Source organism: Dasypus novemcinctus, chromosome 1, assembly GCF_030445035.2.
Source record: "Dasypus novemcinctus isolate mDasNov1 chromosome 1, mDasNov1.1.hap2, whole genome shotgun sequence".
NCBI classification, from domain to species: domain Eukaryota; kingdom Metazoa; phylum Chordata; class Mammalia; order Cingulata; family Dasypodidae; genus Dasypus; species Dasypus novemcinctus.
The window spans coordinates 34,964,365-34,989,309 of NC_080673.1; the positions used below are offsets into that span (position 1 = coordinate 34,964,365).

At 34.1% G+C, this 24,945-nt stretch overlaps 1 protein-coding gene across 10 annotated transcripts in view; it reads right to left on the minus strand.

Annotated features, from left to right (window-relative positions):
* GRIA2 (glutamate ionotropic receptor AMPA type subunit 2) overlaps nt 1–24,945 on the minus strand; it is a 171,236-nt gene that overhangs the window by 6,556 nt on the left and 139,735 nt on the right. For all 10 annotated transcript variants that reach the window (XR_011648473.1, XR_011648474.1, XR_011648472.1 and 7 more), the window contains exon 12: nt 23,482–23,680. Coding sequence is in view for 5 of the 10 variants with exons in the window: in XM_071214324.1 (XP_071070425.1) it covers nt 23,482–23,680 (199 nt within the window). In the remaining 5 variants the exon portion in view is untranslated. The remainder of the gene's footprint in view (nt 1–23,481; nt 23,681–24,945) is intronic.

Below are 24,945 nucleotides of genomic sequence, written 5' to 3' on the forward strand. Positions count from 1 at the left end.
AGATGCTAATGTAATGCCCAGTGATCTAAGGAGTAAAGAAAATATTGCTATAAGCCTCAATGGATACTGACTCAAATATTTCTAGAATAACATTGATTTTTCAAAAGAAATGTTCTTTGGTCATAGAAATTTTCTTTTAAACATTTTTTTTCCTTTTGAATAGTCTAAAACCATAAATAATGTTTATTTCAATAAATTCAAAAAAATGAATGACCGATAAAAAAGTTCTAATCATAGCAGTACTATTGAAGAAGCATTTGCCTCAAAAAATCTATTGACTCAAGAGCAAAGATACACCTCAGAAAAGTCATTTAATACTTTCTATTCAGAGGTAAAAGAAACTGGGCTTAGAATTGGTAAGTCAAACTATTCCAATGTCTACTTATTTCCTATTCACAATTTTTTCAACTGACTTTAATTCCTCTTTGGGAAGGTGATTCTGATTAATTCCTTTTGCTATTTTAATATAGGAGGTTTCACATGGAAACTTGAACTTGAAAACTTACTTTTAAAACTCATGAGGATTTTGTTTTTGGATTCCTTTTTCAACTTTGAGTAATTTTTAAAATACAACCTTTATCTTAGGGAAAGCAATGTAAAATCAATTCACTATAAGCAGTCTTGTGTGAATACAAATTAATTTGAAATGCTACTCTAGGGCTTCAGGTAGCTTCTCATAAAAAGCACTCTATTTGGGGGACAATCTAGGGTTAAATGAGTCTGGAGTAGGCATGTTTCACTGTGTACAAATAATGGCTGCATTTCTTCATTACTTTCAACTGATCAGAGGTGGTGGCGATTTCAGTCCAGCAGTCTATGCTGGGAGAAGACCCAAGTATCCTCCCTAAAAGATAATTTTTACCCTAAATCTATCTAGGCTCCATTAGTAACATTAGTAACAATGTCTTCATTGTTAGAGGTTTCTCCCTTACAGAGTTTATAATGATAAACTGATCATAAGTTTTATAATGGTTAACAAACAGTAACTTGAATTCCAGTGGCAAGAACAACCCCCATCCAGAGCCTATGTGTTCAGATACAGTTCATTTCTTCACAAGAATAGACAAAGGAGCCACATGATACCACCAACCACTCCCACATCTCTAGAACTCACTACCCCTAGCCCACCACCCTCTAGCCATCCTATTGGCTGTTGGATCTTATCCAAGCCACAACCCCCTCCCACTGACTAAACATTTTCCTGCCTATAGATGTACTGTATAAATTCATGACGACCTCTGACAGAGGCAGGCAGAAGTTTCTCTTCAGACCCCCACTGTTGGGAGCGCTTCCCAATAAACTTCCTGCCTGCAATCAAATCAGTTTCCATGTCACAGTGAGTGCCATTCTTTCTCTAACATTTGGTGCTGAAACCTGGAACTGGGTCATATTGAGAATGATTGATTGATAAGGAATCTCTGCCCTGCTGCTGTTGAGAACCCATTCAACACTGGACACTGAATCGTAGCTGGGTGAGTCAAAGATTTCTCCACTGGAGGATCCTGCTTGCTCTCTCTCCTTTTTCCATTGTCCAGGACAACCCATGGAACAAAACCTAGTGCTTAGGTCAGTGATCCTCACTGTCCCTGAGGGCCACGGCAGGTGGGAGGCCTGACTCCTTGTGGGAAGAAACCCATTGGCTCCAGAGATGTCTGCTTCCAAGTGCAGTTTCCTGTTTTCTTGGAGATTTCTGAGTGATTCAGAGATGACTGTCTCACTCAGAATTTCCCCTGTTCTTTCCTTTCTAGAGATTCTTAAGTCTCGCCCAAACCACCTAAAACAGGGAATTCAATTTTGGTCCCCCCCAGAAAATCCATGGCTCTAGGCTGTCCCCTTCATAATCTTAAAACTCTGTTCTCAGAAGAAGACATCAGACCTAAAAATCTCATTTTCTATTCAACCTCTGTGTGGCTGAACAATGAAAGTCAATGGCCAGAACACAGCACTTTTGATTTCCAAATTCTCCAAAACTTAGAAAACTACATCCAGTGCAGCAGCTGGTAGTTGGAGGCTCCTTACATTCAGGCTTTCCTCTTCCTTCATTTCTGCCTGCAATCCCAGTAAGTGACCCACCCTTCCCTCTGCCAATCCTGCTCTTCTTACCAAATTCTTCTTTTACACTAGAAACCACCTCAAAAACTTTCATCTCCTTCTCACCCACCTCCCAAACCTCCTGAAAATATCAACTTTGATCCAACAAACCAAGCTCATTCTGCACCCCCTCCCTATGTGCCTCCAACTTCATCTCCATCCTCACCCTCACCGCCAACTTCCACCACTCAGCACTCCATTTTGACACCTTCTGCCCCTCCTTTCTCCCCTCCTCACACATTCATGAGGACTATGTCCTCCCACCTCCCTGCTGTCCTCCTCTACCTCCATAAACACAAAATTAACCCCTCTCCAACTCTTAATTCTACACGAATATCAACACCCCTCTTACCTCTCAGAGAAATAGCAGAAGCTGAAAGAATAGTTAAACTACACATTGCCTTCTCACTCTCAGATTTAAGTCAGATTTTAAAAGTTAGGCTTGTTCCCTGAATCCTACCGCATACATCAGAGAATTACAACACCTCACCCACTCTTATAATCTCACATATCAGAACACATACATTATCCTTACCTCTTCAACTACACCTGAGGAAAAACCACATTTGAGTGGCTGCTACCACTTACACATATTCCATGTACACTCAAAACCCCAATAAACACCCAGCAAGCCCCACTGCAGTTCCAACCACTAACCCACCCTGAAACTATCAGCCAGAATTTCCCCACATGGTCCACTTTTTAACCTGTATAATAAAAGGCATGAAAAGGGCTGTCCTTAAGGCAGTTTCAAGTTATTATCCATTTCTCTTGGCTAGCCTACTTGCCTTAAAGTCCTCACCACTGTTACAAGAAGCACCTGTGCAATCATAAGTGAAACCTGTTGCTTCTATATTAATACAACAGAATAGAGAAAATTCTCCAAATTTCAAAAGAAAACATAAAAACCATCCAGAAGGCCTGAAATAACAGCTCATTCCTCTCTTATTTTCTTCACCCTTAAAATCAAATTTTACCCATTATTACACCATTTTTTATATTATTGCTGCTGCTTCTCTTTAGTCCTTGTTTCTTACAACTCCTTGTTAAATTCATGGGCCAAATTGTACAATCAATAACTCAAGAATATGTAAACAGCAACTTTCTGCTGTGTGAACACCAATGCCAGCCTTTCCAGAACCAGAAATCAGAATCCACAGCGCAAGAAAGAAGAGAGCCCCTCACTACTCCCTGACAGCAGGAAGTACCTAGATGGAGTCAGCACCCCAAACCATCTCACGCTTCCATCCAGTCCAACACCTTACACCCCTATTTAAGCTCCTTACCGTATATATATACACACACACACACACACACACACACACACACACACACACATACATATATATATAAAACCAAAGAGTTAGGAATATTAGAGGTTTCTCCTTTACAGGGTTTATAATGATTAACTGATCACAAGGTTTACAATGGTTAACAAACAGTAACTTGAATTCCTGTGACAAGAACAGCCCCCATCCAGAGCCTACATGTTCAGATACAGTATAGAATAGAATAAGAAAATGGAGCCACCCCCTAGCCATCCTTATTGTCCCTCAGGTCTTACCCAAGCTGCAACCCCCTCCCACTGACTAAACATTTTCCCACCTATAGATGTACTCTATAAATTCATGACTGCCTCTGACAGTGCTGGTGGGGCTTGAAGACTATTCTTCTGAACCCCTCTGTTGGGAGAGCTTCCCAATAAACGACCTGCCTGCATCATGTCAGTCTCCATGTCCCAGTGAGCACCATTTTTTATCTATTATCTATGACTTAATAATTTATCTTAACCACTTTTTTTCCTTATAGTAAAAGCACATCTGTGAGAGTGATAGTTCCACCAGGATTCTAACAAGGGACATTTTGTCTTCATGCCTATTATAGTGGTTAGCACAGTATCTTGCTCATAGAAGGTTCTTAGTAAAACTATGCCAATTGAATATTCTGGAATTTGATTAAGAAGAATAAATCTGTTCTTGTTTTAACTGTACCTGTGACTACTACAGAAGCTCTTATTTTCCCTATTTTCTGCTTTCATATTATTTTCTTGATTTTTAAAATGTGGCAGTACTTGAGTGTGGTTTCTCTAGATAACAAGTCACCTTATGACAGTTTAAAGTCATTTTAGAATGCATATTTCCACTAAAATGGGTAATGGACAAGAAAAAGAGGAATTTAAGTGAATTAGAGAATTATTTGGTCATTCCTCCATTAAACATTTCAAGAAGTCAACATTTTGAACTATCAATTTGGGGACATAAAATATTGCATAAATTACATTCATAAATGTAGAAGTCCTTGAAGAAAATCCAAATTCAACAATGAATTAAAAAGGAAAATATAAATGAAAACCAGAATGACTTCTCTTTAATTTTGAAGGGACATTTAAATTACATGAATAATATAAAAATAAAAGCCATTAGGTAAAGATAATTTCTTGTTACATTCATATCAGCTTCCCTGTTGATTTTAGTGATGTTCCCTGTTGATTTAGTGATGTTCTATATATATATAATTAACCATAGTTATAGGGCTTTAAAAACGAGTGTAGAAAAAGGGTACTTAGCTGTAGTGTTTTGACTGAGCAATTGGATCTATGCTTTTCTGGTTTTGAATCATTTGGAAGATATACAAGTCTGATATGCTAGATCATCTAGACACAAAAGTTCTGTTAAATCAATCATGTTTTCTTTACAAGGGTTCTTATGTGTTATAACATGCATTGTGTATTTTCAACTGAGCAGAATTTTAAGATGTGATTGTGGATTAATGAAATCTATAAATTATCTAAGACCTTAAATCACATTGCCAATATGGCACAAAGCTATAAGTAGTCCCTTGCCTCTCCCCCAATTGGGACAGACATTTTTTAAGACACATATATATATATTTTTTCCTGTAGATTAATTTTTTTGGACTCCCAGTTTTTATAGTTTGCTTCTTAATAAAGCTAATAAAATGCACTCAAGACATTTCTTTAAGAACTATTTCTTTGAACAGATTTGATCAAATGTGCAAGTGAGAATAATTCACAAACTGTATATAATCCTTAGGGTTACATTGAAAGTGTTCATCCATTTGGGCAAGAAGTATGTTGATTTTGTAGCTACCTGCAAAAAAAGAGCAGGAACAATTTGAACTACTTTCTTACTGAGAGATAGTTCAAAGGTTATGTGTCTAATTTTTATTAACAATATCAGGAAAACTTAGTCTGAATTAAATAGGTGAATAGGTGATACCTAGAAATCTTGTTCTTCACCAAAATCACTGCAAGCAAAAAAAAAAGCAGCCAGCAGAAAAGCAATTCAAAAGTAAAGCGAAGTTGTCCTCCAAGGTTTTCCATTCAAGAGCTTGCATGATTAAATATAGTTATTTATTGCCAGGTTTTAGGTGACAATGTTTAGCTTGGCCTAATTTGTAAGTTAATGGATTATTGATGCCACTCAATGGAGGATACATTACAATTCTCCTAATCACTATACATAGCCTCCTGACCACTTGTTTCCTAGAATATATTTATAAATCGGCAAAAACAAAACAAAGGAAAAAAATACAGCTATTTACTTCAAGGTTAATACAATCCCACAGGGTCAACTAAGACAGCATATATAGTGCCTCACTGCTAAAACAATAATTCCAGCAATTTGTATTACATGCTCACATTGTTCTACATTTTAAAATATCTTTAAAAATAGTTTATTATATGAAAAAAAAATCCAGAAAATGGAAGCAATTGTCTAGAAAAATGCAAGTCAAATACTGATCAAATTGCCTCAATTAGCCCCTTTGTGTGGACTTCTAGCGTGAGTACCAGGCAATGATGATCACTACCCTCCTAAGCAATATCTCAATTAGAGCCTGTTTTAGCACAAGCAAACCAGATTGACTTTTTAAAATAAATTCCTCACTTCCCTATAACTATTAATACTAGTCTTAATTCTGGGTCCAGAGATGGAGAACTATGCAATACAGAAAGGAAAATGAAGGGTTGAAGCATTGGTTTCCAATCTCCTGATATCAAGATGGCCCTGGGTAAAAGTTCAAAATCTTTCTTAGGAATCTTCAAACTTCCCCTTTCTACCTCCCTCCCAAAAATCCAAGTACTGCTTTTCCCAAATTTATATAGTCCCAGCACATAGGGATTTTTTCATCTCAACTGCAACTAAGCCAAAGAAGATTTTTCTTTTTAAGTTTCATGTTAAACCAAGGTCATCCATTCTCTCAGAAAGCATGATAAAGTGAAATGATATTCTTCAGGATGACATCTGCTTATCACACTTTGTTGGTGCTGATGAGGAGATAAGTGATATTGATAGGTTAATCAGATACATCACTCTTTCTGTGTTTCTTAAGGAATCAGGGCTTTTTGAATCCCTTTCCATGGTTTGATATTATTAATAGGTACATCAATTTGACTGATATTTCACAGGAAATAAGTGTGGAATTTTCTATCTACTTTAAGAGAAAAAAAAAGGAAAATAGGTCCTATGTCCAAACTTCATAGGGGAAAGTTCCATATAAATTAAACCACCTGATATATTTATACTTAAAATAAAGATAACTTTCTTTCTGTAGAAGAAGTAAACAACTTTCTTAGTTACTATACAGTAACAATCAGGGCATTAAGTTTTTTTTTCTCCCAGGTAACTAAGCTTCCCTCCCCACAGGAAAAAAAAATGACTTTTTAAAGGAAATCATTATTATATATATGAAGCAAAAATTTATTCAAGTATTAATAGAAACATTGGCATTGTGTTGCATATATTCTTTACCACTTATTCTGTTACCACTTAAAGTTGACTGTCAAAAAATATCATATTTACCCACTAACTTCTAATAAAATATCAAAATAATTTCTCACAATTGAGATTGTGAGAAGTGAGCACTTTTTGTTCAAATGAAAGTTAAGAGATTTCCAAATGCCTGGCATGATTTTACACAAGTAGTGCATTTACAGCGTTTTTAGAACACTGCTCACCATCGTGAATATCTAGCTCTCACGGTCACTTTAGACACGAATAATGATCCTTTTCATGAAACCTATCCTTTTATCCAGAAAAGTCACAATATTCGAGGCAGTATAACAACTTATAAGAAAGTAACACTGAGATTTTAAGAACTTGACCAGAAAGCCTCCTATATGTAAAGATTACAGCTTTGGAGGATGAACTATCTATATTATCTATCATCTATATTATCTAAACCATTTTACTGAAGTTCTATTAAAAATTTTTGAATTAACAATTGATAATTATCTTTCCTTTTAAGATTTCACACTTTTGTCTTCTTGTGGAGCTCATAGCACTGCTGATTGTTTCATTATAGATGTCAGCAGTGGCTCAAATTCACACTGAAAACCACTAGAGTTGGAAAGCAATGAAAAATATCTCACATAGCTCCCAATCTGTCATCCTTTATATTAACAAATCCGCAATCCCTTCAAAAATATCTATATGTTTTTAAGCTATAGTCACATATTTAAGATTAGAATTTAAAAAATTCCCTAGAATAGACTAGAATTTTAAATTTTTTAATAGTGGAAGTATCTCAATTAGAGCAACTCTTGCCCATCTCCTATTTAGATGTAATTTTCAAGGCAAATATAGTCATAACTAACCAAAGAAATCTTAACGTTTTAAACTGAGTGCTTCTTTTCACTTTCTGTGATATTTGACCATCAATAGAAGAGTTGTCAACATCCTATCTCCTCTTTTAGGGAAGCTAAATTTAAGCTTCATCTTGCAGTAGTTTGCATAGCCATATGTATTAAATGTGAAGGGTATTTCAAAGGAAATATTGTAAAATTATTTTTCAAAACTATTATAAAACAAGTTATAGTATCATAAAATCATTTAGCCTTGGTCTATGATCCTGAATAGAAATTAAGAAGTCAGTGAAGGAAACAGAGTGGTAAGAGAAATAAGAGAAAAATACATGAAAGCATTGGGAGTCCATGAACTGAGAGGAGAAAGTATCAAAAGAACTTGCACAATGGTATTAAATGCAACACAGTTCTAACAAAACATATGTATATATATAGAGAGAAAATTTGGCCATAAGGGCATTAAGCAACTCTGTTAGGAATGCATTTCCACAGAGAGTTATGGAAGAGGCCAGATTTTAAAGAATGAAAGAGAAAGTGGTTGAATGGAAAACAATGGCTCTAGGGAAAAAATGAACACGTTTATCAGCTAAAGGAAGAAAAGGAGAGAAATAAGAAGATAAAGGAGAGCAGTGTCATGAGAAGGGCTTTTCATAGTTATAGGAAATCTAAGCATAGATTGAAGGCTAGGGAAAAGAAGAGAAAGGGGGAGAAAGATGATGACATTATTAAGGTATAAATTATTGAGCAACAATTTTGACAATTGGAAAGCAATGTGAAAAACCCATGGGGAGATGTTTACTTTAGAGGAAAATGGGTAACTTCTTCAGAGACTAGTGGAATAAAAGTTTGAAGCTAAGAATAGAATTATCTCCTTCCAAGCCTTTATCCATCACTGGAAGTGGTCTTGTTTTGATTGGATTCCCCTAATAAAAACTACTTCCTTCGATGAGAATTTTTAGATAGAATTTTGAGAAACAGAAGTACTCATTTTAGGCTACTTGAAAGGAAGTAAATTAAAAGACAGGTCCATCTTGTCTTCCTCCCAGGTTTTAATTGCTGTATCAATGAAAGGTATGGGGCAGTCCCATAGCATATATATCAACAAAACATTTTAGTGAGATTTCAATACACAAATTCATTTCCAATTGTATGAGCTGAGAACATGCTTCAAAACAAACATAAAAATATACCATAATGAAAACCCCAAAATTCTTTGTAACCTGGCTCTTATCTCATAGTTTTGATACTAATTTTTCACTCCATTTGTCAACATCAATAGCTATGGAAAAAGAGAAAAAAATTAAAACCTAAAAAGTGTCCAGTATTTCAAGTATGATTATTATATATGCCAAAATTCCTAAAACTCTTCCAAGTATTTTTTAATCAACTTTGCTATTAAAATGATATTTCATCATATGTGTAAAAGTTAGACTACTTTCTTTTAAGTTTTTCTTTAAATTGAAAGGAAACATGTTAATTTTCCTGCAGCATCATAAATGGACCTCCAGAGTAAATAAACAGGGTAATTTAAGTAAGAATTTGCATTTTACCAATACAGCTTTTCAGAGAACATAATTTCATCATTTGGTATCATTTGACTGAAATACATGAGTTTTTGCTCATATACTGATGTTTCCTTAACACAATTGAAACCTACACTACATATTTCACATAAAAAGTAATAGTAAACACTTAAAATACGTTAAAAAATATTTCCTTAGACATTCCATTACATACCTAGCTCTATTAAAATTTTATTTTTAACTCTATATCTCTTTGAATTGAAATTAAAGGCAAATTCTATTCAAATTTTTAATTCCATGAAGTCTTGAATCAAGTCAGTGGAAAATATTTTTGGAATAATTATAATCTGTTATATAAAGTAATTTTGGACATTTTATATGGAGTCTCACCGTGTCTCTCTTTTATTTGAAAACAATACATTAACTATATTTAAAATGTTATAGTGAATAGTATATTCTATAGAAGTATAGGTTAGATTTATTTGGTTTTCATGATTACTCTTTTACCTGGCATTATTTTAAATAAAACCAATTCTCAAATAATATTAAAGACATCCACATTAAATTGTATTAAATTTTTTGAGCACTAAAATGAAATCATTTCACAGCTTCCTAGAAATTGAAAAGGTATTTAGTAAAGAATATAGATAAAACTAGTTTTAAAAGCTCTAAGTTTTCAAACTGTTAACACAAAGAGATACCTTAAAAATTACATATTTTGCCCAAGCCCTTTATTTTAGGAATACAAAGAGCAAGATTCAGAAAGTTTAAGCAACTTGCCAAAGTTAGTAGTTTGTTAGCCTGTGGAAGAACCAGGAATAAGGCATGTATGTTCAATACTAAAACATAATGAAGAACTGATCACTTGACGATAGTATCATACATTTTAGAGAAATGGTGGCAAGGATTTGGGCATAATTTATTGAAAAGTAAGCTAAGACTTGAATAAATTAAATTTCTTGTAGCATTTTAATTAGTCAGAAGTTCTTCAAAGCTATTCTCAGAGCTCTCAATTGGCATGTTGAAGTTATATCCAAATGTGAGAAATACAGAGTCAATTTAAGTTATATATTATTAATAGATGCCTATCCTTGGGTGAGACTGGAAAACATTGTCTTTAAATTTAACCTGCAAATTGTACATCCACATGTTTTCATTCCCTTCTGAATGGTTAATAATATCACCATTGAAATGTACAACTGAGAGTTGGGCTCACCCAAGTGCAGCTGCTGCCATGACTAATTTATATTTGATGTGCTTAATTTTATGTGCCAACATGTACATATAATGTGAACTGGTAATGAAGGAGAAAGAGCAAGTGATCCCTCATGATGACATCATTTATATTTTAATAGTGTTACTAAATTGGTCCATTCATGGTCTATTGTGAACATAGAACATCTTGAGAGAATAATCAATGTATCTGAGAAAATACCTCATATTATGCTTGTCGATTGGATGGAAGGTTACAGTTAGGAGTAGATGGACTTATGATTGGAATATCAATCATATCATATCAAAAGATTATTGGTTATTAATTTTTATATGTTATGATGATCTGTAGAGAAACTGTAGCATGACCGATTATACATACAACCCCAATGTGGTCAGAATTTCAGTCAACAATTTGGATGAAGACAGGAATGGTAAATTTTTCAAATTTGCAGATAAAGTAATACTAAGAATGATATTATCATGATAGATGGCAGAATCCATGTTTCAATTTTATGGGCTTCGACCAATAGGCCAAAACAAAGTACAGTTCAGTAGGGATGACTGCAAAATCTGGTATACGGCTGTAGTCAATCATACATTCACGGAATAGAAGACATGAGGTTTGCCACAATTCATATGAAGTAGTCAGTAAATCACAGATTAGGGCAAGTCAGTAATGTGATTCAGCTATCACAAAAGCTAATAAACTTAAAGGTTTTAAAAATAGAACTGTAGGGTCTAAATTATAGAGTCTTAATCTCAAACAGCTTGAGTGCCAGTCAGGTAAGTGATTGTAAGTGAAACAGGCAGAGATAGAGTAATAGGGAATGGGGAGATTGTAGTAACTGGAGAAGTCATGCTCTAGTTAAAGGCATGCATTTTTTGTTTGTTTGTTTTGTTTTATTTTTTATTGTCTTTTTTTAAAAGGTACATAGATCACAAAAAATAAAAGAGGTTCCCATATACCCCACACCCCACCCTTCCCCCACCCCACTCCTTCCACATCAACAACCTCTTTCATCAGTGTGGCACATTCATTACATTTGACGGATACATATTTGAAGCACTGCTGCACTGCATGGATTATAGTTTACATGGTAGTTTACACTCTCCCCCAGTCCATTCAGTGGGTTATGGCAAGATACATAACGCCCAGCATCTGTCCCTGCAAGCATTGTTTTTAATGTAAAATGATCACTGTGCTTTTTGAAGAACACAAGTATACAGGATGAAATCTGTCTGAAGTTGGATTTTTCAGATTCTGGCCAAGATCCTTTGCAGGTAGGTCAGGTCCCACTTTAGTTCTAAATACCACACTTTAAGAATAACACTGGCAAGCCTACATTCAAAAGATATTAAGAGACCAGGATGAAGGAATTAAAAACAAAATTTAATGAAGAATGGATGAAGAAATTCAGAATGTTTAGGCTAGAGATGAGTAAACAGAAAACAGAAATGGTAAATCTCTCCATATATTCCATGCATCTGTCCTATGGAAAAGAAAACAATTACTAAAATAAGAATTAGAACAAATGAATGAAAATACTTAGGAGGCAAGTTTTAGTTTCATAAGAAGACCTTTCTAAAAGCTCTAGCAATAAAAACTGTAAGAAAATGGAATTGAATGATACTAAAATTGGCAAGTTACTATTCATAAGAATATTCAAGAACACTTTATAATCAACTTCTTAAAAAATGGTGTAGTATTTCAAATATGAATAGAACTTGAGAGGTAATTTATAATCCATCCCCACAGTTTAAAGATGCCACCAGAAAGCACCATGCAGCAGTTGGAATTTACCTACAAAGTGAAAGTCAAATTCCCAAATACCTTAATTGAGTTTCCTGAGCCAACCTCAACAACACATCTATAAGAATAGGACATTAAGCTTGTTTTGTTTTTTTTTTTGGTTTGTTTTTTTATTTGTTTTTTTCTTTTTTTTCTTTTTTTTGAGTAATCAAAAGGTGCAAGCAATTATGGGCACAATTGATTTGTGTTGACTATTCTAACTAAAAAATCTGTGAGATTCTTTTTTTATTATAAATGAACAAATTTTCAAGGAGCACCATTATTTTGAGAAAATAAGAACACTACTAGACCATTTGCACTCTCCTGTATAAGTAGCTGCTATTGCTTTTGCAAATCTAAAATTTTGTAAGTTATACCAAATTTGTTTCATTATTAAGGCATTGCCTTTACTTACTTAGCTTAAGCCCCTATTCTTTTGCTCATGTCAAGAATGAAGGTCTTTCAAGAAAAGAATTTGGAGCAAAATAATTGAGCACCTTACATAAATAGTTATCAAAGGGTAATATAAATTCATATTTATATTTAGAATATGCAGGTCACATTAAAATTTCTATGCATTTATATGTAGCTCATCCTGTTTGTGGTGGGTCTAAGTTTGAAAAGCTAATGTCTTTCTAAATTTGTTTAAATTTTACTTAATACAAATGTATAAATTTTTTTTAAAATTATGGTTGATATTTTTAAGGAAGCAACATCGACTAGAAGGTCATATAAATTTTAAATTCTACAAAACAACCCCTAGTAAAGTTAGTTCTTTCTTTGTTCCTTTAAACACACACTTAAACATATCAACTTTTGGAACCCTGAAACATTTGGCATTGTTTGATGTGTCCAATTTCCATTTTACTTTTAAAACTGCATTTCCCAGGGAAAATAAGCTGTCACTTTTACCAGTGATGTTGTTTTTGATAATCACTCAGGGTGATCCAGAATAAAATTAAATGTATGATTTCTAAATTACTCTAGCATCAAATTTCCCTTAAAATAACAGTAATCTACATTTAGAAATTCTCAATTTTATGACCAATATCTAGATTTAGTTCCCATTTTCATTCCAATTTTTAAAATAACTACACAATTCTATTTCTCTTCTCTGTACAGCTCTGGGGCGAGTTTATTACCATGGGGACCAGTGTGAAAAATCCAGTAAAGACAGATTTTTTCACTTAAACACAAAAATAAAGTGAATAAAATATCTGTGTAGTTTTATTCTAAAAATTGGTCTCTGATGCATCTAAGCAGGGATATTAGAAGAGATTTGAAATTAGTTCTCTATTGCTTTAGCCATGCCATATTTGCTAGAATAATTGCCCTGATGATCTGATATTTGTGTGAAAGGAATGCTTTGTCTTTGGTGTGGAGAATAATAGAAAGCCATCTTAAATGTGATTATTGTCAAATTATTCAACAGGCAATAACATGAACTTTCTCCTCTTTGTAACACAATCAGATGGTTTGAAAGCATGTGAACATTTGCAGAGTGTGGTTGTAGAAGGAGGACAACTAAAATAACATATTTACCCTGGAAGCAGCTACCACTTTTCACAATAATCATAATTCAGGAAGACATACTCTTTTCTTTTTCCTTCCATGGCACTCTGGTCATAGAAAACATATGATTCAATACGGTCTCTTATGTATTTTTAAATTTTTCTATGTCTATGAATTTGGGCACATAGAGCAATAATTTTTAAAGGAAACAATGACAAATTCTTTGAAAATTTCAACATTTTTATGCATGTTGTTTGAACTGATAGAATACAGGAAGCTTAGGATAATAGTTTTCTGAAATTCAATGCTGTTCTTAAGAATTCAGCGCTGTCCTCAGATGTCCTATGGAATGGTGAGAAAAATTAAAATGTCAAAAAGAGAAAAACTGCCAACCAGATTGGAAATGATTTCAACATGTTCTGGATCATCTAGAGGAAACTCAGGCAAGAGGTGTCAGTTGTACAGATCCCTGTACTTTAACCAAGGCCCCCAAAAACTAGGCAAGAGAAATCTGTAACAGATATGACTAACAAGGGTTTCAATGACTTACCCATAACTATAAGGAACAATTTAATGCTTATTTATTGCCACCCAGTATTTACTTAGTGCTATTCTTTTAGAAATTATTTAAATATTTAAGGATGGTTACAGGTCTATAAAGTGTTTATTCTGAAAGGAGTAGCTTTCTACACATGTAGAAATATATATGGCCACATTCCATTTCATCTTCAAAAGATTTAACTGATATATACACTAAAGACAAGTTAAAGGCATACATTCATATTTCTGCCACTGTGGAAATAGGTGATATATCAGTAACTGTGGCAGAGAAATCATTAGCAATACCAAAAAGAATAAAGTAAATATGGAAAACCACCATAAATTTGTGGAATTTGTTCCATAGAACATCAATAATGAAATCCTGCTGTGTTATTGCTAAACACAAGCATCAACTGGAACAAAATATAACTTCAATAAAATGGCACTTAATAGCATTCTTTAAGGAATCTGTGATAATGGATAAAATGGTTTTATTTCTAAGAACACAAACAATATCTTTATATGTAAGTATAAACAGTATTTTATGCCACAGAGGGAAATGTTACTACCTTTAAAAGAATAATTTCAATTATTACAGTTCTCTGCAAATTGTGATTATTGAAGAGTATAGCTTCTCTCATATGTATATATAATGTCCTAAAAATCTAAGTTTCTGCAGGAACAATGCATATAGATGTTACACAAAATCATCCAGTTCATGATCTCCCCTATTTTATTTAGAGAAGAAATCATAAAATGTGAAACTCTAAGAATAATAATTTTAATGGAAAGCCTAATTCTCTCTTTTTTAAATTAATTATTTTTATTTTTAAAGAAGCTTTAGATTACATAAATGTTACATAAAAAATATGAGGGATTTTCGTACACCTAACTCCCTCCCCCACCCACATTACAACATCCTTCATTAGTGTGGTACATTTGTCAATATGAACACATATTGAGGCATTGCTACCAATCATGGACTACAGTTTACATTATAGTCTCCACTCTGTCACACACAATTTTGTAAGTTATGACAAAATATACGATGGCCTGTATCTCTCACTAGTGGCACTATAATTATGGAGAATCAGCAGATACAAAAAGAGTCAGACTCTACAATTTAGTCTGTACAGGGTTTTAGAGATTTCAGAAGCAGAAAACCCCAGGAAATAAAGAAGCAGATTCTTTGGCTGCATATCTCTTGGTGGATGCAATTTTGTCCTCCATTTGCTGTCTCTCTAGAGCAGAAAAAGTAAATATTTCATTAATGTTTGATCTCTTATTATCACTGAAGGAAAATATAGACAGTAAATTATAAAATTTTCAGTTTAAATTAGAATTCTAAAGGTAGTATGTGTTCACTAACTTCTCTAAAGTAATATTAATATAACTAAATTCATTACTATATCATTTACCTGAAATCTGAAAATAATTAAATCTGAAAAAATAACATCATGTTAGGACATAATAGGTCCGTATAGACTAGAAGAAAGATTCATTGTATAAATTATGTGCTTTCATCCCAACAAAGGTATATATTAATATTAATGAAACATTAATCAATATTGAGAGCAAAAGACAAGGATTTCAGAGCCTTGGATCCCATTTTCAAAGAGGCAATTTAATCTCTAAATGGTTTAAGTAATTTTTTACCCTTTGGCTGGTTATTTGACAATTGCAGTTTAGAGTAGATGATGTCCTAACATCTTAAATAAATTTCTAAAGTGACTAAACACAAAGACTTTGCTATAGTAAAAGTAGAAAGTTAATGTGATAAACTTTGGGATAGTAGAAAACAATTTGACAATATTATGAATAACAATACTTAAAAGAACAAACTAGGGATATACATTCTTTTTGAGCACACATGGATCATTCTCCAGGATAGATCATCTGCTGGGTCACCAAACAAGGCTCAATAAATTTAGGAGGATTGAAATTATGCAAAGTAATCTCTTTGACCACAAAAGAATAAAGCTGGAAATTAATAAGGGACAGAGAACCAAAACAGGCATAAAGATATGGATGTTAAACAATATACTCTTAAAAATCAGTGGGTCAAGGAAGAGATTGCAAAAGATATAAGTAACTACTTTGAAACAAATAAAAATGAGAACACAATTCAAAACTTGTGAGATGCAGCTAAAGCAGTATTGTGAGGAAAATTAGAGCCATGAATGCCTATATTAAAAAGAAGAAAAAGTTAAATCAAAGGCCTAACTGCAGACAGGGAGGACCTAGGTAAAGAACAACAAACTAATCCCAAAGCAAGCAGAAAGAAGGAAATAACAAAGATTTATGCAAAGCTAAATTAAAAACACACTAGAAAAAAATAACAAAACCAAAAGCTGTTTCTTTCAGAAGATGAATAAAATTGACAAACCCTTACCTATATTAACAAAGAAAAAAAGAGAGAAGATGTAAATAAATAAAAAATAAGAGAGGGGAAAACATCACTGACTCCACAAAAATAACAACTACAGTAAGAGGATACTTTGAAAAATGCTATGCCAACAAGATGGATAACTTAGAAGAAATAGACAAATTTCTAGAAACACACAACCAACCTGCATCAACAAAAGAAGAAACAGAAGAGCTCAACAGACCAGTTACAAGTAATGATATTGAATTACTCATAAAAAACTTCCAAGAAAAGCCGCAGGGTTGGGCAGATGTCACTTGAGCAGTTAAGTGCCTGCTTCCCACAAGGGAATTCCTGGATTCAGTAAAGTGAATTCTACCAATCTATCTGGAAAGATCTTGCATCAATTCTGCTTACTTTTCCAAAGAATAGAATTAGAGGAAAATTACCTAATTCAGTCCTGGATGCCAACATCACCATAACGCTAAAGCCACATAAAGACACCACAAGAAAAGAAAACCATAGACCAATCATCCTAATGAACTTAGATGCTAAAATCCTCAAAAAAATACTGCTCATTATATTCGATAACATGTCAAATGAATTATACACCATAATCAAGTGGATTTTATCCCTAGTATACAAAGATGGTTCAACACAAGAAAATCAAATAATGTAATACACCACATTAAGAGATCAAAAGAAAAAAATCACATGATCATCTCAATTGTTGCAGAAGAAGCATTTCACAAGATACAGCACCCTTTCACAATAAAAACAATTTGAAAGATAGGAATAGAGGGATACTTCCTTAACATGATAAAGGGCACATATGAAAAACCCACAGCTAACATGCTATTCACTGGTGAAATGCTAAAGACATTCCCTTTAAGAGCTGGAACAAGTCAAGCATGCCCACTGTCACTTCTATTATTTAACATTGTGTTTGGAAGTACTAGCTTGAACACTTAGGAAAGAAAAATGAAAAAAAAGGCATCTAAATTGGAAAGGAAGAAGTAAAAAATTTCACTGCTTGCAGATGACATGATTCTACATGTAGAAAGCAACTAAAAATGTACAACAAAAGCTCCTAGAACTGATAAATAAATTCATTAAAGTGACAGGATATAAGATCAACACACAAACATCAGCAGTATTTCTGTAAACTAGTAATAAGCAAACTGAGGAAGAAATCAAGAAAAAAATTCCATTTACATTAGCAACTAAAAGAGTCAAATATGTAGGAATAAACTTAACTAAAGAGGTAAAGGACAGAAAACTATATAACATTGTTATAGGAAATCAAAGAAGACCTAAGTAAATAGAAGAATATTCCATGTTCATGGATTGGAAGATGAAAGATCATTAAGATGTCTGTCCTACCCAAATTCATTTACAGATTTAACATTACCAAACAATTTTTTTCTGAATTGAAAAAGCCAATTATGAAATGTATTTGGAAGGACAAGGGACCCCAGATAGCTAAAAACATATTGAAAAAGAAAGACAAAATTGGAGGAATCACACTACCTGACTTTAAAGTATACTACAAAGCTACAGTGGTCAAAACTGCATAGCATTGGTACAAAGATAGACATACTAACCAATGGAACTGAAATGAAAGTTTGATATAGATCCTTGCATATCAAACTGTCAATTGATATTTGACAAATCCACCAACACATTCAACTGAGACAGACTGGCCTTTTCAAACAAATGATTCTGGAAGAACTGGATATCCATATCCAAAAAAATGATAGAAAATCACCATCTTATGCCCGATATGAAAATTAACTCAAGATGGGTCAAAGACCTAATTATAAGAGCAAAGACCGTAAAACTCCTAGAAGATAATACAGGGAATCATCTATGAAATCTTGTAGTAGGAAATGTTTTCATTAAGCTTACACTCTAAGAATGAACTCTGGAGGTATGTAGTTCTGTGGTTGATACCACAATGATGGGAATGTTCTTCTGACAAATACGATAGGGAAGGGTCACTAATGCAGGGTGTCAGTGGAAGGGGGATATGTGGAAAAGGGTCAACCTGAGGCATGCTTCTATGGAATATGAATGTGTTCATTGTGTCATATTCTGTCATCTTAGTAGGTGGAGACCCACACAACAAAACATTAAACTCCCATCCTGGGGATTCCTGCTGCATTCTCAAATAGAGGGGCAAGAATCTTTCTAGTGCATAGGTAGTGCCCAATAAAAGAAAACAGACTAGTATGTCAAGCTCTCAATATTAATGCATGTAATTCTGAGCATTATTCTTGAAAAATTGAAGCTTAGTAGCTGTCACAGGTTCTGAGGGGATCAAAAGGAAGAACAGCTGAAACAGGGCATTTTGGGGCCACTGGAATCGCTCTGCTTGATCTTTCAGTGACAGATACCAGTCATTACACATTTTGTCAGAACTTATAAAAGGGTACAGTGCAAAATTTAAACCATAATATAAACCACTGACCATGATTAGTAGCAATGCTTCTACATTTGTTCACCAATTGCAACAAATGTACCATACTCATGTAAGGATATTATTGGTAGGGGAGGATGTGGGGGTAAGGGGTCTATACGGGAATCCCCTATATTTCGTATCTGACTTTTCTGTAACCTAAATCTTCTTGGAAAATGAGGTGAAAAAAAAAAAAGAAACTGAGAGAACATACAGAAGAAACTGTCAATATATATAAAGATAACAGATCTATGGTGATGAAAGTCATTAAAATTTATTTATTTGTATTTTTACTTATTATTATTTGTTTCTTGGATTAGTTTTGGGAGAGTTTTGGATTGCAGAAGGGTTGCCACTGTGGCAGGGGAGGATCACTGGTGCAGGATGTGGGTGGTGGGAAGATGTCTGGGAAGGGGTACACATGGGAAATGCCCCTAAGGAATACATGTGATCATGTGATCAAAGGATGTTGTCTTGGTGGGTAAGACCCCCACAATAACTGAAGGAATATTGAATTTACATCCTGAGGGTTCTACTACATTGGATCTAATAGAGTAGCAAGTATTTCTAGAGTACATGGGCAGTGCCTAGCGGAGAAGGACAGACCAATATGTCAGACCTTTGATATTAATACTTGTGCTTACGAATTTTGTTCTTGTAAAGTTGAAAATTAGCCTAGTAATATATGTTGCCTAAGAGTTACCTCCTGAAAGCCTCCTCGTTGTTCAAATGTGGGCTCTATGCTGAGCCAAAGGCAGCATATATACTCACTACTTTCCTACTGGTGTGAGACATGACTCCAAGAATGAACCTCCCTGCCAGCAAGGGATTATTACCAAGCACCAACTAGCGATACATTTTGAAAAAGACCTAGACCAAAAGGGAGAAATATTAAACATAAATTAGTTTTTATGGCTAAGAGATTTCAAAGCACATTGGAAGGTCATACCAGAAGTTAGGCTAACGTTTATCTCAGAAGCGTCTCACTGCCACCATAAACAGTGCCTCAAGCAGGGGTATTCCTGGGGGCTCTAGAGGCATCTAGATACTATAGGTAGGGCAGACTACCCCAGGAAATTGGCACCCTGTTGGTGGGCTTTACCTTGGAATATGTGATAAACTATCTCCCCAATGTATCAGAATTAGACTCATTTATCATTTTCCTACACATGGTTCTTTGGTCCCTCTTTTTGAACCTATAGTTAGCACTATACCTGTTAAATATATGTCCCAGAGCTTAAATCTTCTAGCCATTCATATGTTGGTTGAGCCCTGAATCTCAGCAGAGTAGGGCCAACATCTAGTCTCCAGTTCATCAGATTTGCCCAGGACAGCTAACACAAGGATGATGATGAAGAGTGTTCATCCCAAAAAACTACAAATGCAAGCAAGACAGTTCCATCTTTATGCCCCATGAGATCTAAGCTCCCACCTAATCAGAAGCAGAGAAGGCATCAATATCCCCAAATCCTCAAGACTGAAGAATGAACATAAGAAGGGAATGCAACTATGGACTAAAGTATACTCATTATTCTAGTAATGCAAGGACTTTTAGCATTGATACAAAGGCAGTAGCCACCAGAAGTTCTGAGTGGAGGGAGAGGGAAAAATAAGTGTAACATGGGACACTTTTGGGACATGGGAATTGCTCTGCATGATATTGCATAGATGGATACAGGCCATTATACATTTTGTCAAAACTTATAAAATCGCATGGTGCAAAGTGTAAACTCTAACGTAAACTGTAGTCCATGGGTAGTAGCATTGCTTCAATATGTGTTCATCAATTGTAATAAAACACACTAATGAAAGATGTTGTTAATGGGGGAACACGTGGGAGGGGAAGGGGGTGGAGTTTAGGGGAATCCCCTATATTGTCAATGTAACATTTATATAATCTATAGCTTCTTCAAAAATAAAGAGAAAAAAAAAAAAAACACCACAAATCTTGGCTCTTAAAAAAAAAAGAGAGAGAGAGAATACAAAAGAATAAAGCTTTTTTTCAGGACACAGTGAAAGCTGGGAAATTGATCATCATTGTGCCTAGTCTGCCAGGAAAGAAGATATAGACGGAGGGCACTGAAGCCCAAATTGAAGGCAAGTAGTGTACTTTTATGTTCTCTGGCTGTCTGTTATGCATACACTCAGACTAAAAACAGCTAATCACATGCTGAAGAAGAAACTTTTATCATTTGCCAATCTTTAAAGTTCTAAGAAATGTCTTATGTTTCCTAATGTGGTTTTATTTAGATTTATTTTAGTCTGTCCTGAATCTACCTTACAAAAGGAGCTCCAAAAGTGCCTAACGCTAATGTACACTATGGACCATAGTTAGTGGTAATAGTCTGATGATATTATCTCATAGTCTGTCACAAATGTTCCACAACAGTGTGGTGTGTGGGGAAAGGGTGCTGCAGGAACTCTACACATGTCCATGATTGTTTCGTAAGTTCACAACTTCTGTAATTAAAAAGTATTTTTTAAAAAGTGCCTAGGGCTAATGGGTAGTTGAGAGAGAAGATGTGCCAAGATGGGCAGTGGCTGTCAATTTTAGGAATAGAAGCAAATAGAATTTTATCCGCAGCATTTTTCACCAGGGATTTAGAAACTCAACCATACTACAGCTAGCAAACAGATGCCAGTACACCCTAGGACTTAAGAACAAAAAATATTCAGGAAAATCACTTATATCTCCCCTTTATATTATCTCTGAATTAGCTCCATCTTGTTCAATACATTTTAAATGACACTCTGGAAGAAAACTGTTTTGTTCAAAAGAGAATATATTATTCAATTTTCATATGCTGATACATCTAGCTCTATGTGAAAAGTTGTGAGACTCGATGAATATAACTGAAAAGCCACTGTATTCTTAAACAACATTTTGGGAGTTAAAAGCAAAATTAGATTTTTCCTCATTATCACCATGGTACCCAATTGTCACACATCAATACAGTTAGAAAAATTGCTCAAAGTTATTCACAATCTAGCAGCACTTTTTTTATCTAATTCATCTTTTAGAAACAAACCTTTCTTGTACATAATTTTCTGAATCTCAACCATGTCTTATAATTCAACGGAGGAATTAACATGACAAGTTCCTATTCACTTTGGCAATGGGTTCCCTTTAAAGTATAAACAGAATAGTGGGGGGTAGGAGGTGGCATTTAAATACTTTTGAGTCCATACTCTTCTTTCTCTAGATAAACAATGAAGCTGCTAATGGCACTGTATACACCCAGACCTAGCCTAAGCCCATAGTATTTTTTTGAAACTATATTGAAAGGAAACATGAACCCCTGTCTGAGATTCCATCTCGGGTAAAGAATGGTTCATGTATATATTATGTATATATTACTTTTGCTTTAAAGATGAGGGCATGAGGGAGACCTTGTTGTTTTTTCTCTGCTCCCCAAATCTAGCATTACATTAGCAAGCATAGATGTCACCAAAAACTGATCATAGAAGCTGTAAAGTAAATCCAAAGACCTTGTTCTGCAAGGAAGATTAGAACCTTTGTTACAAATAAAAGTTCTCAGTACACTTATTAGCTGCCTGAATTTAGGTAAATTCCCAAATTTCTCTGAATTTCAATTTAATAATGCGTGGAATTCAAACAAAATTCATTGTCCTGTCTATCAGACAGAAGTATTGTGATATGCCTATGGATGTTTACCTAAATCCTTACCAGCACTTCTCTATTACTCTAGGAAAGGTAAACTCTACAACCTTATAGAGACAAGTGGTGCACCATAAGTTACATTGGGAAACAAATATATAGCTAAGAAACCTAGCTATGTAGGAACTTTGGTTTCCATGGAGATAAGGTACCAAAACAAAAGGGTCACTGCATTCTTTGCCCACAATCACTTAACCTTCTCATGTTATCTACGAGGGAACAGGAGTGCATTGACCATGAAATCCTGGCAATTTTTCACATATGAACATGTATTTCCTGACACAGAATTAACATAACTGGTTTTATTATGAGTTTTTCAACTATAAACTACATTAAATAAAAGCTGTTATACTTATTTAGAATAAAACCAAGAACACCCTCTTATTTAAAAAGTAATCTAAACTTACCTATGCTTCAATTTTGTTCCAAAACAAAAACTTTAATAAAACTATGATTTTATTGTAATTGTGTGTTTTTCCTTCTGGTTTAGGAATTAGGAAATAGGCAGATATGGGTAAGGATAAGGAAAGGGACAGGGATAGAGAAAAGAATAGGGACAGAAATAAAGACTGAGTAAGAGACAGGGATGGAAATTACTTTGCCATAGCACCTTGTAACAATCACTGGGCTGGGGCAAGGGAGGAAAGAGTTAAAATAGGTTAAATTTTAGCAAAATCAGAAGCTTCAAAAGCAGACTCTCTTACCCTAAAAAACTCTTTAGTGGAGCCGGAGTCTAATGTCCCGTAAGCAATTTCTGTTTGCTTAGAAAGATCTTCAGCACTTTCGATGGGGGATACCATCCTCTCTACAGTCAGGAAGGCAGCTAAATTAGCCGTGTAGGATGAGATTATGATGAGGGTAAAGAACCACCACACGCCTCCAACAATGCGCCCAGAGAGGGATCTAATAACAAGTATGAAATGGATTTGTAAAATGAAATGAGTGACCTAATTTTTTTTTAAAAGTTAGCCGTTTTATGCAAATACTGACTTACATGAGAATATTTCATTTTATATTATTTAATATATCTTCTAATTAATGAAAGACAAAATCATTCATTTCTGGGCAAAGAGGTACAGATTAGCTAGATTTGATGACCAACACAGAGATCAAAATTTCCAATTCCTGGAAACCTTCCACAGTTGTAATGCCCAAATAGTTGATAGTATGGTCCCATGAAGAAGCAATCACAGCGCAAACAACCCATCCAATACTTGTTAACACTGTGTCCTTGAACGTGAGAATCTACTGACTCTAGCAAAATTCAAAGCAATGTTTACAAACAAAATCAAATATTAAAAGATAGTGTATACACTACAGATATAGCTTTAAATACTGAAGAAACCCTTCATTTTATTTAGCCAGTGAAGTTCCAAAACCCTCAAAAAGGTCCAAAACTTCATTAGGTTTTTGAGTGTGCAAAAATATAAGTATTAGATACAGTACAGAGCAGACAATGAAAAAAAAAGTACTGCAAAAAAAGGTGTAATGCAAACTATAATTCTTAATGAATGAAAATCCATTGCTTCAGGGCGTGGAATACTATAGCCCTGTTCCTTTGTGCCTCCTGCTTAAGAAAAAAAAAGCACAAGGAAACTAATTAGACATTTAAAAGGTTTGTCAAGATATAAATGCTTACTTTGAAATATAGTCAAATAATAAAATTTCAGCTACTATAAATTCTCACATAAAAGACATTTCAAGTCATTTTCAAAATAGATTACTAATAATTTATTTTAAAATCCTAGATATATAAGTATAGATATGCAGATATAAATATAGATATAAGCTGTATTATTTTGAAAAATTAGATAATACTATGCATTTAAATAAGGAATTTCAGTATCATTAACAATCTAATAAAATAATACTTTGCTATCAATAGTTCAGCTATGTCTAAAAATTAGACTTATTAGTGTGAAAGAGTAAAATTTCTAAGATATCAAGTCGTGAAAATTTGACAATTTATTCCCTAAACTAAAGCTTCTGAGAATTAATAGGAAAGAATGACCCTTTTATTGAAACACGGATATAAAATCAAATTGTTGGGTAAAATATTTGTAAAATAATCTAAGCAGGCAAGAAAAAAAGAGGACTAACTTAATAGTAAAGTTATTTTTTTAGATAAAAGCTTTTTGGCTGAAAGGTGAATGAGAGAAATAGCAATA